The sequence below is a fragment of the Lampris incognitus genome, unplaced genomic scaffold, assembly GCF_029633865.1.
Source record: "Lampris incognitus isolate fLamInc1 unplaced genomic scaffold, fLamInc1.hap2 scaffold_403, whole genome shotgun sequence".
Lineage (NCBI taxonomy): Eukaryota > Metazoa > Chordata > Actinopteri > Lampriformes > Lampridae > Lampris > Lampris incognitus.
The window spans coordinates 12501-25585 of NW_026611362.1; the positions used below are offsets into that span (position 1 = coordinate 12501).

The 13085-nt window shown below is 52.6% G+C and overlaps 2 protein-coding genes across 2 annotated transcripts in view; both read left to right on the plus strand.

Annotated features, from left to right (window-relative positions):
• The window catches only part of LOC130133597 (tetraspanin-7-like), a gene marked incomplete at its 5' end in the record, with an annotated part of 10783 nt that extends 7318 nt beyond the window's left edge, over positions 1-3465 (plus strand). Inside the window, 2 exons of the mRNA XM_056302059.1 lie at positions 1066-1137; positions 2203-3465. Of these exons, the coding sequence (XP_056158034.1) occupies positions 1066-1134 (69 nt within the window). The remainder of the gene's footprint in view (positions 1-1065; positions 1138-2202) is intronic.
• A 3174-nt stretch (positions 3466-6639) lies between these two features.
• Positions 6640-8910, plus strand: LOC130133598 (mid1-interacting protein 1-B-like). Its single transcript, XM_056302060.1, has one exon. It carries the CDS (start codon positions 7402-7404, stop codon positions 7867-7869), a length of 468 nt encoding a protein of 155 aa, XP_056158035.1. The 5' UTR covers positions 6640-7401; the 3' UTR covers positions 7870-8910.
• Positions 8911-13085: the final 4175 nt, after the last annotated feature.

A 13085-nucleotide genomic window follows, 5' to 3' on the forward strand; every position in this document is an offset into this window, starting at 1 on the left:
CCCTTCTGCTGACACACACAACAACACACATGTTGCTGCGTTCTTCTCCAGGCGTGCACGTTGTGTTTTAATTTGGCCAGAGAACGCAGCAAATTCTTGCCGTTTGTGTTTTATTTTAGTAAAGATGTCTTATGTCGCCTTATGTCTTCATGTCGTCAGCTCACAGCTACGGCGTTCCCGTTTCACCGACGTGGAACCAACCTGCAGACTCGAACATGTGACAGAGTCATGTGTGTTTCCGTACACGTCTGGAGGTCTCATCCGGGTGTCTCGTCTCTGTTTGTTTCAGGCTGAGTTCACTCAGCACGTCCTGACTGGTGCTGACAGACAGATAGAGACAGACACACAAAGAGACAGACAGACAGACAGAGAGAGAGACAGGCAGACAGAAAGACAGAGAGACAGAGAGAGAGAGAAGGATTTCAGTTCACTGATGGTGAGGTTTTGACTCAGATGGTAGAATTTGGTGTTGTTGCCTAAACTTCATGACGAATGAATGTTGTGATGTACACAATATACAGCGTCTTTCTCTCACATGTCCAACAAAACGCACACACACACTGGCTTGATGGTAACTCTCTCTCTCGCTCCCTCTCTCTCTCTCTCTCTCTCCCTCTCGCTCTCTCTCGCTCCCTCTCGCTCTCTCTTTCTCTCTCTCTCGCTCCCTCTCGCTCTCTCTCTCTCTCTCTCTCTCTCTCTCTCTCTCTCTCTCTCTCCCTCTCACTCTCTCTCACTCCCTCTCGCTCTCTCTTTCTCTCTCTCTCGCTCTCTCTCGCTCCCTCTCGCTCTCTCTTTCTCTCTCTCTCGCTCCCTCTCGCTCTCTCTCTCGCTCCCTCTCGCTCTGTCTCTCTCTCCCTCTCGCTCCCTCTCGCTCCCTCTCGCTCTCTCTCTCTCGCTCCCTCTCGCTCTCTCTCTCTCGCTCCCTCTCGCTCTCTCTCTCTCTCCCTCTCGCTCTCTCTCTCTCGCTCCCTCTCGCTCTCTCTCTCTCTCCCTCTTGCTCTCTCTCGCTCCCTCTCGTTCTCTCTCTCCCTCTCGCTCCCTCTCGCTCTCTCTCTGTCTCTCCAGTTAATTGGAATGCTGTTGGCCTGCTGCCTGTCTCGGTTTATCACCGCCAACCAGTACGAGATGGTCTAGCAGGTAAAACACAGACACACACATGCACGCACACGCACACACACACAGACACACACACACACACACACACAGGCTATTTCATTGTGTGTTGTGCGTCTGGCTCTCTGCTCTGACTCACACACCTAGTAATTGCCCGTGTCTGTGTTGCCGATCAGAATCAAGTCATTAACCTCCAATTTAACAGCAGGGTTCCAAACCAGCTGTTGGCAGTAATCTCTCCAAGAACTACATCCCCCACAATTACCCTGGGCTGTGTGGCCGGGGCTGAGGCCACTTTGCCGCTGGGGGTGTTCTGTAGCATGTTTTGTGTCCAGTTTTTTTTATTTTTATTGTTTAACGCAGCCAAATACTTGCAATGGTGCATGCAGGACAGTGGTGCGTGCAGGACAGTGGTGCATGCAGGCCAGTGGTGCATGCAGGCCAGTGGTGCATGCAGGACAGTGGAGCATGCAGGACAGCGGTGCATGCAGGACAGCGGTGCATGCAGGCCAGTGGTGCATGCGGGCCAGTGGTGCATGCAGGACAGTGGTGCATGCAGGACAGTGGTGCATGCAGGCCAGTGGTGCGTGCAGGACAGTAGTGCATGCAGGACAGCGGTGCATGCAGGCCAGCGGTGCGTGCAGGACAGTAGTGCATGCAGGACAGTGGTGCATGCAGGACAGTAGTGCATGCAGGACAGCAGTGCATGCAGGACAGCAGTGCATGCAGGACAGTGGTGCATGCAGGACAGTAGTGCATGCAGGACAGTAGTGCATGCAGGCCAGCGGTGCGTGCAGGACAGTAGTGCATGCAGGACAGTGGTGCATGCAGGACAGTAGTGCATGCAGGACAGTAGTGCATGCAGGACAGCAGTGCATGCAGGACAGCGGTGCATGCAGGACAGTGGTGCATGCAAGACAAAAGCACATCTGAGTACATCAACATCAAACTGTACAGCAGTTTGGAAAATATAATATGGTCGTATTTAAATACAGGAGTACATCAAACACAACACCAAGCACACACACACCTCAGACCGATGAAGAAGTTCATCTCCCTGTGACTCCTCTTTTCTCTCCTCTTTTTCAGAGACAAAAGACAGACATACATCACCGTGGAAAACTGGGAGAAAGAAGACACACACAGACACACACACACATGCACACACATGCACACACACGCACACACACACTCTCTCCCTCTTCCTTCTGTTCTTTTTTAACCTCTCTCTGATCTTTTCTCCTGCCTGTTGTTAAAACACACAGCCCCCTGCGACCCACAGCCCCCGGCCCCGAGCCCTGCATGCAGCCATCAGAGCGTCACCTGACACGAACACACCGGCAGTAGTTGTTTCCTTCACACTGTCAGGGAGACGTCGGGAGAGATCAGACAAATCGGATGTACCGGGGCCGTGAGGTTCCCTGAGAGGTACCAGAAGGTTCTGTGACGTGTGTGCATGTCACTGAGCAGGATGTCACGGTACCTCCAGCTGCCACATGGGATGGGATTTTTACTGCAGACTTTGAAATACAAAATGCCAACGCACGCGTGTATATGTATATGTACGCACACACATATGTATACGCACACATGCACACACACCACACACGCACCACACATGCACACATTCCCCCACGGACACACACCACTGCATCCCTGTTGTTACACAACCGTTTCCGGAGCTGGACAATCTGCTGACCGTCCTAACAGCTTTCCTTCAGCTTGGGACTGAAAATCCTCGAGTAATTAAATAATAAACATCAACCCCTGTGGTTTTTTATTTCATTCTAGTGCAGACTACTACCACCGAATGCAGGTGTGCTGTTTCATACGGTTTCTCTGTGCCATCTGCACAGTCCCAACTTGTTACCAGACCTTTAAAACAAACCGAACCCAAGACAAATTCTTGTTTGTTTTTATTTCTTATGGGCATGAAGTAAGAGTTCCTGGGTGTCAGCAGATTGTTTTCCCAGCCTGGTTATTGCTCTAAAAGCCACGGCTCTCACTCCGGTCCTCTGCTGGTTTTCTATTCTGCCAGGTGTTGTTTTTTTTTCTCTTTCCATTCGTGTGGTACCGGGTCCTAATGACCCGGATTAGGGCGGGCTGAACACCTGGTAGGAGTGAGAACCAGCAGGTGTGGAGAGCCTCGGCCATAAAACGACCTCGTGAACGCGACCCTCTGGGGATATGTGGTGTGTTACGGCCTGTTTTTCACTTTTGCGCGGGTTTTTGATTTTGAGATCCCTCGGGGGGGCTGTCGTCGTGTTTAGTTTGCCCGTCAGCTTGTTGTCTCTGCCACTCTCCCCCCAGTGCCTTCTTGCCGTTGTTAGCAGCGTTACGGCGGGTCATTAAGTCCTGATTTAACGAGTCTGTTTCCGGTCAATTAAACCGGCCCCGGCCTGGGTCTGGCGGCGCCTCCTGATCTCTTGTTACCCGAGGCGGATGGTGTCGTTGCCTAAACGAGACTCGTTTTAGTTCCCTTTAACCCGTCATGTCTCCAGGGAGGGGTTCACCGAGCGCCGTCCCGCGCCCCATGCCCACGTCCCTGCCGCGCAGGCCTCGGTATTCTGAGCCCGGTAACACGTCTGGGCTTTGATGCGGCGACGCCCAAATCGCAGTGTCCGCTTACATGTGCGGAAATACTGTGTACTTTGGGGGTATACTTTGGGGGTATTGTAGTGTGTAATACCAAACCGAAACTTGCTTTTCGGGTTGGTACTGGAATAATATTTCAGGCCTCGTTTTGTGAGAAATTTCCAGGCAGCGGATTAGCAAAACTGTCCCGTCACGATACGACGAATTCCTGACGTTATCCCGATACCGGGACCACCGGGAGATGAGCATCGTACCGAGGTTGTTCGCCCAGTCTCAGCAGAACATCTGCAGAGCGGTCCCGTGTGGTTACCACGGCGACCCCACCACGCGGGGGAAGCGGTGACGCAATCCGAATCTCCGACGTCGTCGACGTCCTCCGTCGTTGTCGTCTGCGATTGGTCCATCACAACACGAACCCTCCCTCGCGTAGAGCGAAGAGCCTGAGCTGGTGGTACAGTGTACTGCATGCTAGCTGGGGCGTACTACTCAGTACGTAGGGATGAAGTCTGCGCGGTACATGTGTGTTACCCTTCGCCGACTCACAGAAAGGGGCCCTTCGCCACACCAAAAGAATAACTGTGTCGCTGTTGTTAAAGGACGCCTTTGCCGATGCCGGCTCCGCCCACTCCATTGTCATTTCCATGGAAACAACAAAGGCGCGAAGAATTACGGGGTGGTTTTGATCGTTCGGCGATCATAAGCTCCACACTCCGCGTAGTACATGTACAAGTACTTTTCACACGCCGAATTTTGCATCTCGGACGCATCTCTTCTCGTAGACCACGGGGCCAAACCAACCTCGGGCTTTACGACCACGCGGGGTCGGGTTAGTTTAGCAGCCGGGGGGTTGGGTTGGAGGAATGGCCGAGGGTCGTATGCAGATGTCCGTGTGCTGGAGGGAGACCGGCTCGGACCGACCGGGGGGAGGGGAGGGGGGGGGGCAGGACAACCTTGGGGCTCTTTCTCTCGAGGCCGTCATGACTTGCCGTGACGGCGAATGACATTTTCATGGCGCGTGGGTTAAATGTCCGAACTGTAAATGTACTGTACATGTGTGACTCGTGGCTGTCCCCACGCAGCCCAAAGGTCAAAGTTCAACAACAGCCTGACCGTCAACGGTCCACCTATGCTTGGTGTTTTTAGTGTAGAGTTTTGCTTCTGCTGTACCTCTCGTGGTGTCCCTCACTTCCTCTGTGTACTTTCGCTGTAATGACGAGCCTGTGGTTTTGGTGGAACAGTATTCATGAAAATCAGAAAAAAAAAAACAAAAAAAAAAACATCAGTGTACACGATGCTTTCATAAAGGAGTAATTTCAAGTTGCATCGATTAAGACTTTGTATGAAATTAGAGGAGGGGGGGGGGGAGACGATCTTTTTAAAAGTGCATCACCAGCTCGCATGCCAAGTTGTCTGTTGATATTGTAAAACAGCTGTGGTCTCTATTAATAAAAGTTATCATTACATGGATGCCGTGACGTGTCACAGGTCACAGCTTCTTGTCTCGGCTCGATGGCTGGACAGATAACCACGTGGAGGTCATGCGGGCTGTCGGGGTTCCAACTGCACTTCCTCTGACGGCCAAGAGGTGCCGCTGTCGCACCGATAGAAAACGTATCAGCCGGGAGGTCAGAGAGACGAACGGTTTTACCTTCCCGGCTCGGACAGAGACGGGAACTTGCGCAACGGGGCGCCGCGTTGGGCAAAACTGTATGGAAGTTGTGACAGCCCTCAAAGCACCACGAGCAAAACCGAAAGATGGCCATCGCGTCCCCTTCTGCTAGTCCAGTAGATGATCAAGATGAACCTCCTCGGACCTTCACCAGCCCCAGCCCGCTCTGCGTCCATATACGGGTGTGTTCTGTGTGTATGTGACGCGAGGGCCTCCGTTCCAGGACGCAGGCAAATCGGAGAGGATGCGGAGTGCTGACGTCACCCAAGTTTGTGAACGTGCACTGGGCCACGAACATACGCTTGACGATTTCCTCATCTGGGTGTGTGTGTGTGTGTGCGGTTTATTATAAAGTGCATACTAACGTGGCACGCATCTGAAATGCAGGTCAGAGTTTCCTAAAAGATGCGCCAGTCATCAACCAGTCATATGTTGCAGCCTAACTGGCGTAATACAGATCGAAAGAAGAAAAACGTAAAGAAATCTGCTGAACGGGGGGGGGGGTTGAGGAACAGGCTGGGAAACAATCCCGTTTCACTCTATGGTCGTTTAAAAAGACGTGGATATTTTGTTTCAACGGTCCCCAGTCGCAACTCTACAAAAAAAAAAAAACGATACATGACGTGCCGTGGACTCTGCGCATAACCGTAGGCCACTGACTTCCGGTTTCTACCGCAGCGGTCATACCAAGTTTCCCGTTAGTTGGCACGCGCTGTTGAACAATGGCGTCTTTCCCGCGCGATGCCTGCAGGGCAGTGAAGTAATGCTTGGGGTAGTATTGGTCGAGGATCAATGACCACACCGGGTTATAGAAGTCAGGTTTAATCGTGGCTCAGTAGGCAGACGTAATAACCATACATGGTAGTGGTGTAACCATAATAACAGTCCGGGTAGTACATAACACCTAGTGTAGTTCCAGTGGATATACATGGCGTTATATCGCTACAGGCAGGGGCTGCTTGAGCGACAGCCGAAACCCAGAGGCGCTCCTCGGAAGCGGACCGCTAAACGGTCCCCCCGCCCTCCTTTTCGGGCACCGCGCGCTTCCGGGAGGGTGGAGGTAAGGAGCGGGGCGGTGTAAAAAATCGTCGTTTCCCGTTTGATTGGCCGAGGACGTAGGTTCGGTTTGTGGGCCGGCCGACATCATCCCCCCCTCCCCCCGCCCCCGCCGCCATATCTTCCGCCGCCTCGCCGGTCGGTATCGCGCATCGGGCCAGATTTCGTCAGGGGAGGCCCGGAGGAAGATAAGCGTCACGGACACCAGCCAGGCCACCTCAGACCGCTGCCGCTACGTGGCGAGCTCAGTCTCCGGACCCTCTCGCCCCTTGATTCGTCAACTCATTTCCTCCTTATTGAAACCCCGCCGGGCTGCGATCAAGAAGGCTGACCGAGTTCCCTCGTGTGTTCCTGTTACTCTAGGCTGCCGCTGCCGAAACCGGTAAACGCCCTTCCTCCGCCGCCTTGGAGGGAAGGGGGGGAGACCCGCGGTTCTCTCCTCTCTGCCCGCCCCTCTGTCTCCCGACACGGGACGAGCGGCTTAGCCCAGTTTACCCACCCGCGCCGCGGTAGTCTCGCACAAGTGAGCCCGGTTACGCTCGGACCAGTTAGAACCGGCCTGGCTCTTCAGACCCTGACCGACCCAGAGCCTTTCCGCGGCGGCTCACCGTAATCCGGTAAAGCGCATTAGTGCGCTAAGTTTGGCCCCGGCAGCCTTTGACCAGCACGGGACAGGGTGGGAAAAGAGACACCGCCGTCATCCGGAGAGGAGTGGACCAGAACACTCCCCCCCCCCTCCTCGCGACGCACGGAGAGGAGTGGACCAGAACACCCCCCCCTCCTCACGACGCACGGAGAGGAGTGGACCAGAACCCCCCTCCTCGCGCAGCACGGAGAGGAGTGGACCAGAAAACCCCCCCTCTTCCTCGCGCGGCCCGGAGAGGAGTGGACCAGAACACCCCCCCCCCTCCTCGCGACGCAGAGAGAGTTTTGGGTCTGTTGTGCGCGCGCGCGCGCCGCTCGCCACTATGATGCAGCTTTCGGATTCGTACAACCAGAAGAACTCCCTGTTCACCGCCATGAACCGCTTCATCGGCGCGGTGAACAACATGGACCACACGGTGATGGTCCCCAGCCTGCTGCGGGACGTCCCCCTGGGTGACGCCGAGGAGATAAAGGCGACGGCGCGGACCGGCGGCGCGCCGGACTACGTGCCGGACGGGGACTACATCGCGGACGGGGACATGTACAGCTCCTACGTGCTGCTCAAATCCATCCGCAACGACATCGAGTGGGGCGTCCTGCAGGGGGACGAGCGGCGGAGGGAGAAGGTCGGCGCGACGCGCGCCGAGGCGCAGGACGAGGACGACCTGGAGAAGCAGTTCCGCTACCATTTAAGCGGACTTCACTCGGTTTTGTCCAAACTCACCCGCAAGGCCAACACCCTCACCAACCGGTACAAGGAGGAGATAGACATCAGGAGCTGTGGCATCTGACGCTGTCCATCATGTCCCAATGACTGTGACGTCACTGACGCGAATACGAGGTGGTCTATATTGGGGAGGGGGAGGGGGGGTGTTATTATGGATGATGGAATCTGGAGGTCGCCTATTCCAGTACGGCGTGACCTCCCTCCGCGGCCACGAATCTCGGGGAAAACCCCCCTTCGATTCTTCATGTTTTGAATATGCAAATTACTCCGGTGAACACGTGTTCGTTATCTGCAAACATCTCATCGTGAGTGACGGTTAAGACGACCGCTCCTTTCAGTCGTCTGGCTTGTGGGGTAGCCCCGGCTGCTGCAGATGCTGCTGCTCTTGTTTTGTAGGGGGTTTCTCCCCCCGCCGGTCTTGGCTGGGAGGCGGACTAACTCAAGTCTTCTTCTGTTTGCCCGCGCTGTGAGCTCTCTACCAGGGCTTTGTTAACTTGGTGTCCTCCTCATGTTCACACGCAGTCATTTCTTCATTTAGAAGCTATGCAAAATAACATCGTGTGGTGTTAAACCCCCCCCCCCCCGCTTTGAACCGGTTTCTCTGCAACGCTTTCTTAACTGGCGTCCCAAATGGGTTAGGGGTTCTCTTGCCCCCCCCCCGGGGACCAGCCGCAGCAATGACCAGCAGACAAGTGCTGTTATGTCCGGCTTTTGTCTTTCTAATACTCTTGTGTTATATTTGGCTGTTTAAACTGGCGAGAGAAGACCAGACCAGCGGTCTTCAATCCGGTCCTCGGGGACTCTGCTAATGGAAAACCTCTGGCTTGTAGTTAATTACATTTACCAGTTGTGTTGTCTCGTGTCAGGTCTCGAGACCCAGTTCTGTGATACGCGTAAAAAAAAACAGCGCGCGTTCTCGTACTGGACCCGTCCTGACCGAGGCCACGACACAATGTGGGCCCTGCCTCACAGGCTGAGAAACCGGGTTTGAAGCCCCTTCTGTACCGTTTTTCTGATATTTATTTGTCCTAAAGGGGTTGTCGCCGGGGGGGGGGGGCAGAATGCATTTGTAAGTTCTAATGTACGAGAAAAGCTTTTGAGAGGATGTGTATGTGGGTGGGGTGGGGGTGGGGGGTGGGGTTTGGAGATGTGCTGATGCTGCTTCCTCATAAAGCGATGCATTTTCTATGGCAAATATGTTTTGGCAATTAAAAAAAGGTCTGGGTGAGCAGATTGCTAGTTTCTATGAACACAAGTCTCCTTTTTTTTCTGGGGGGGGGGAGGGGAGGGGGGTATGGCCGTCTCTTGTTTGTCCGGAGGTGTGTTGGACAATTTAGCGCATCCGGGTAATGAAGGAGTAAAATCAGCAAAGTCAGGCACCAAATTGCAACTCTCCAAGCTTGTATAATGTTAAGAAGTGGACGCCGCCCAGTTTAATCCGTGAGCGAAAGCGGGCCACCGGACATCATGACGTCCCGAGCGGCTCAAAGACCGGTCACTTAACGGTTGTCTGCTTTTAATCCTCATTAATCTTGCGTTGCACGGTGGTAATGTCACAGAGTGACCCGTTAAATACACTTCACCGGTACAGAGAAAAGGGCCGTGGCCTGGGAAGCCCTTTGAGTCTCGGCCCCTTATGTTTCCAGACGCGGCGGTCCTGCTCAGGGCAGAGGAAATGCAAACCGCTAGAAACTGCAGGTTTTACTCACAGTTTCATGCAACGACGGGGAAGAGGTACTGAAGTGGTCGTAAAGTGTCTTTCTACTCTCCAGTCAAAACAAAGGGAACAAACGTGGAGGCCAGTAATTGCGGGTTGATGCGTCAAAGGTCGTCTCGCAAAACCGTACACTGCCACACTATCTCTATTGATATTACTGATGGTTCAAACGCTGTCTGCGTTCATGCAAGTTAAACATTCACGTGCACCACAGCTGCACACGTTCGCAATGCTGTGTGCAGCTGTGCCGCATGATGTCTTGTGGAGGAAGTTGTGGGTAGCTTACGGTGGGACCGTATGACTTTGCTGATCATGTGTGCGCTTCGTGAAACGGGTGTTTGCAGGATTCAGGCGTCGCCGTCTTCACTAAATGGCGTTAGCGCCGATTGCAAGCTCACACATAAGAAAAAGAAGACATCCGCTGCATCCAAATTCATGTTTTCTCAGACCAGAAATAGGTCACTTAACATTTTAAGAAACCGTCAGTACACGTAAGAGGTAGTCTGAAAGGTTTGCGTGTGCAACAGAAATGCAGTGTGAGGCGATACGACGCCGTTGCAAAACCACAGCGATCCTCAGCCCCTGTGGAGGCTAGGTGACCAAGTGGGGTGGGCTGAAACCGCATTATTAGTGTGCATGTGGACATGGATGTTGCAGAGAGAGGAGTGCAGGGACACGGCAGCCTCGTAAACACAGCATGTTCCAGGAAGGAGGTTGACTCAACTCAGAAACATGTCGGAACAGTTTGGCACCGAAATAAAACAAACGATCTGACCTACACTCTGACAAACGTGCTAGCTGGCTCTAGTTAGCGTGTGAGTAAATGTCCTTTTCCACAAATCCTATTACTGGTATGTACCCCAGATGACAGCAAACAACAGAAATGTCCAGAAAAGGAATAGTTGTTTGTTTTAATGGCTACTGTCTGGTAGGGGCTTGAAAATGAGCGGGTGCGTACGAGTGTTTTGTATCTTGCCTGTAGCAAATGAGGAAGAAGAAAACAGGTTGTGTTGAGTGTGAAGAGGAAGTGTAGTTGTTGTGTCTAACAAGCAGATAGGACACAACAAGCTGGTGGAAGACCTTTATCGACAGACAGCACCACGTCAGTAAGTAAACCTGGGGGTCAGCCATGTTTTCTTGTCTGGCGGCGGGGCTGGTGCCGACACGAGGGCACTCCTGGCTCATTTGCTCACTTATGACGCGTTTCATTTTGAATTGATCTGACTGAGATCAAGCCGCCAGAATCAGAAACACTGTATCTGACTGAGATCAAGTCGCCAGAATCAGAAACACTGTATCTGACTGAGATCAAGCCGCCAGAATCAGAACCACTGTATCTGACTGAGATCAAGCCGCCAGAATCAGAACCACTGTATCTGACTGAGATCAAGCCGCCAGAATCAGAAACACTGTATCTGACTGAGATCAAGCCGCCAGAATCAGAAACACTGTATTTGACTGAGATCAAGCTGCCAGAATCAGAAACACTGTATTTGACTGAGATCAAGCCGCCAGAATCAGAAACACTGTATCTGACTGAGATCAAGTCGCCAGAATCAGAAACACTGTATCTGACTGAGATCAAGCCGCCAGAATCAGAAACACTGTATCTGACTGAGATCAAGCCACCAGAATCAGAAACACTATCTGACTGAGATCAAGTCGCCAGAATCAGCAACACTGTATTTGTCATTTCATTTCCTGTGTGCACAGGAAATGAAACGACACCGTTTCCCCCAGCCCACAGCAATGCAACACAAAGACAAAAACACATATCCAAAAACTACAAGAACACATATATCTAAAATAACACATATAACTAAAAATTTAAAAAAAAATCCCTGTCCAGGAGAACGAACGCCAGCCAGCATGCCTGTCGGAACTGCCGGCCTGCGTGGGTTAGCAGTTAGCTTAGCCTGCCCCGCTTCCATGCAATGGAATCAATCATGCAATGCGCTCTACACGAAGTGAAGATGGCGGTCAAACACCACTTTTGGTTGCTGTATCACGACTGCCACAGGTGCCAGGTAGCAAGAAATGATGAAGTTCAGGATGCCCGCTTTCAAACTCACTCATTACAAAAAGGTGATTTCGTAAATGTATAGCGGTAACCCTCGCCTGTCTTCAGGAGAGGACAGGAGAGGGTTACCTCCACCTCTCTTAGTTTTTGCCCAGAGAGCATCCGGATGCGGGCCACTTCTGGCAGTGATGCGGCACTGATGGCCCTGACGAAATGGATGTGAGCCTGAAGTGGCCCACATATAGCATATAGCATATAATAGCAAATATGGTCCAAATATACCAAATCAAACGTGGACCTTTTTTGGCAAAGATGCGGTGCTCTGGGCAACATGTAATCTGGATCTGACCCTGAAGTGGCCCGTGTGGTAAATGCTGAGTATGGCCCAAATATCACAAGACCTATGATCCACCTTTGGCCAATATGTGGCACATGCGGCATTGCTATGGCTTAGTTCTGGCTCAGATTTGGCAAACAGGAGCGGACCGTCCAAGCGTCGGATGCGGGGCGGGTCCGGGCCACAGCAATTTTGCTATCTGGGTCTGTGAAAGCTGAAATGACGCCGGGCCTCAGTGGAGAGAACGACCAAGACACATTAGTCACGCACATCTCTCTCGTCACCGTGGCCCCAAACTCTACGAGGCCCAGCCGACCTCGGGGCCCTCGCTTCACCCTGCAGAGCGGCGAAATGCAAAACAGCTCCCCGTTGGCCGGGCCTATCCTACTTCCCGTTCGCCATCGGCTTACTGCTGGTGTTTGCCGACACGCACGCTGATTCACAAATGACACACACATTACCAAGCTAAGCACACACAAAGCTGATAAAGCTCTCTGTATTACAAGCCTGTGTGTGTGTGTGTGTGTTTGTGTGTGTTTTGGGGGCTTGTTGCCGTGGTAACATCAGCCGTGCGTTTGGTTTGCGGTCGTGAATGTCCCGCGCATCAGAAAAAAAAGCCCATATGTGCATTAAATATACACTAGAAAAGGCCGTTGTGTGTGTGTGTTCGTGTGTGAAAATGTTGCACACGTGCTCGGCAGAAGATCGATACGAACGACAAACGCGCGCAAGAAAAAGGCCCAGAAGTGCAGCCGGTCCCCAGCAGCAAAGGTCCATATGTGCATATAGATGAGAAGAGGTCTGTATGTATAGTGTACGTGCAATATTAAAGGTCCGTATGTGTGGTTTATACAGTAGGAAAGAGCCATACATGCGGTACATGCACACTCAAAAGTATCTGCAGTAGACGCACGGGAAATGTACACGAGAAAACGTGTGTGCGGCGTAGAAAAGGTTGGTATGTACAGCGCACACACACCGAGGAGAGGCGTCATATCAGCTCGCGAGGGTCGTGAAAGGTCTCCTCCCGCCGAGCAGGAGACACCAGGTGAGGCGGCGTCTTTAAGCGGCGGCGGCGAGACGGAGGTGGGCATCTAAATGAGCCGTGAAGAATAAAGGCGTGATTAAAAGGCTAATTAAGCTCCGCCAGAGGGCCTCGATCAAAGAGCTCATTTAACACCGTCAGCGTAATTGTGCTCGGCTATT

Excerpts from the sequence above, each read along its gene's own strand:
- LOC130133598 (XM_056302060.1), top strand. The coding sequence starts at position 7,402 with ATGATGCAGCTTTCGGATTCGTACAACCAGAAGAACTCCCTGTTCACC.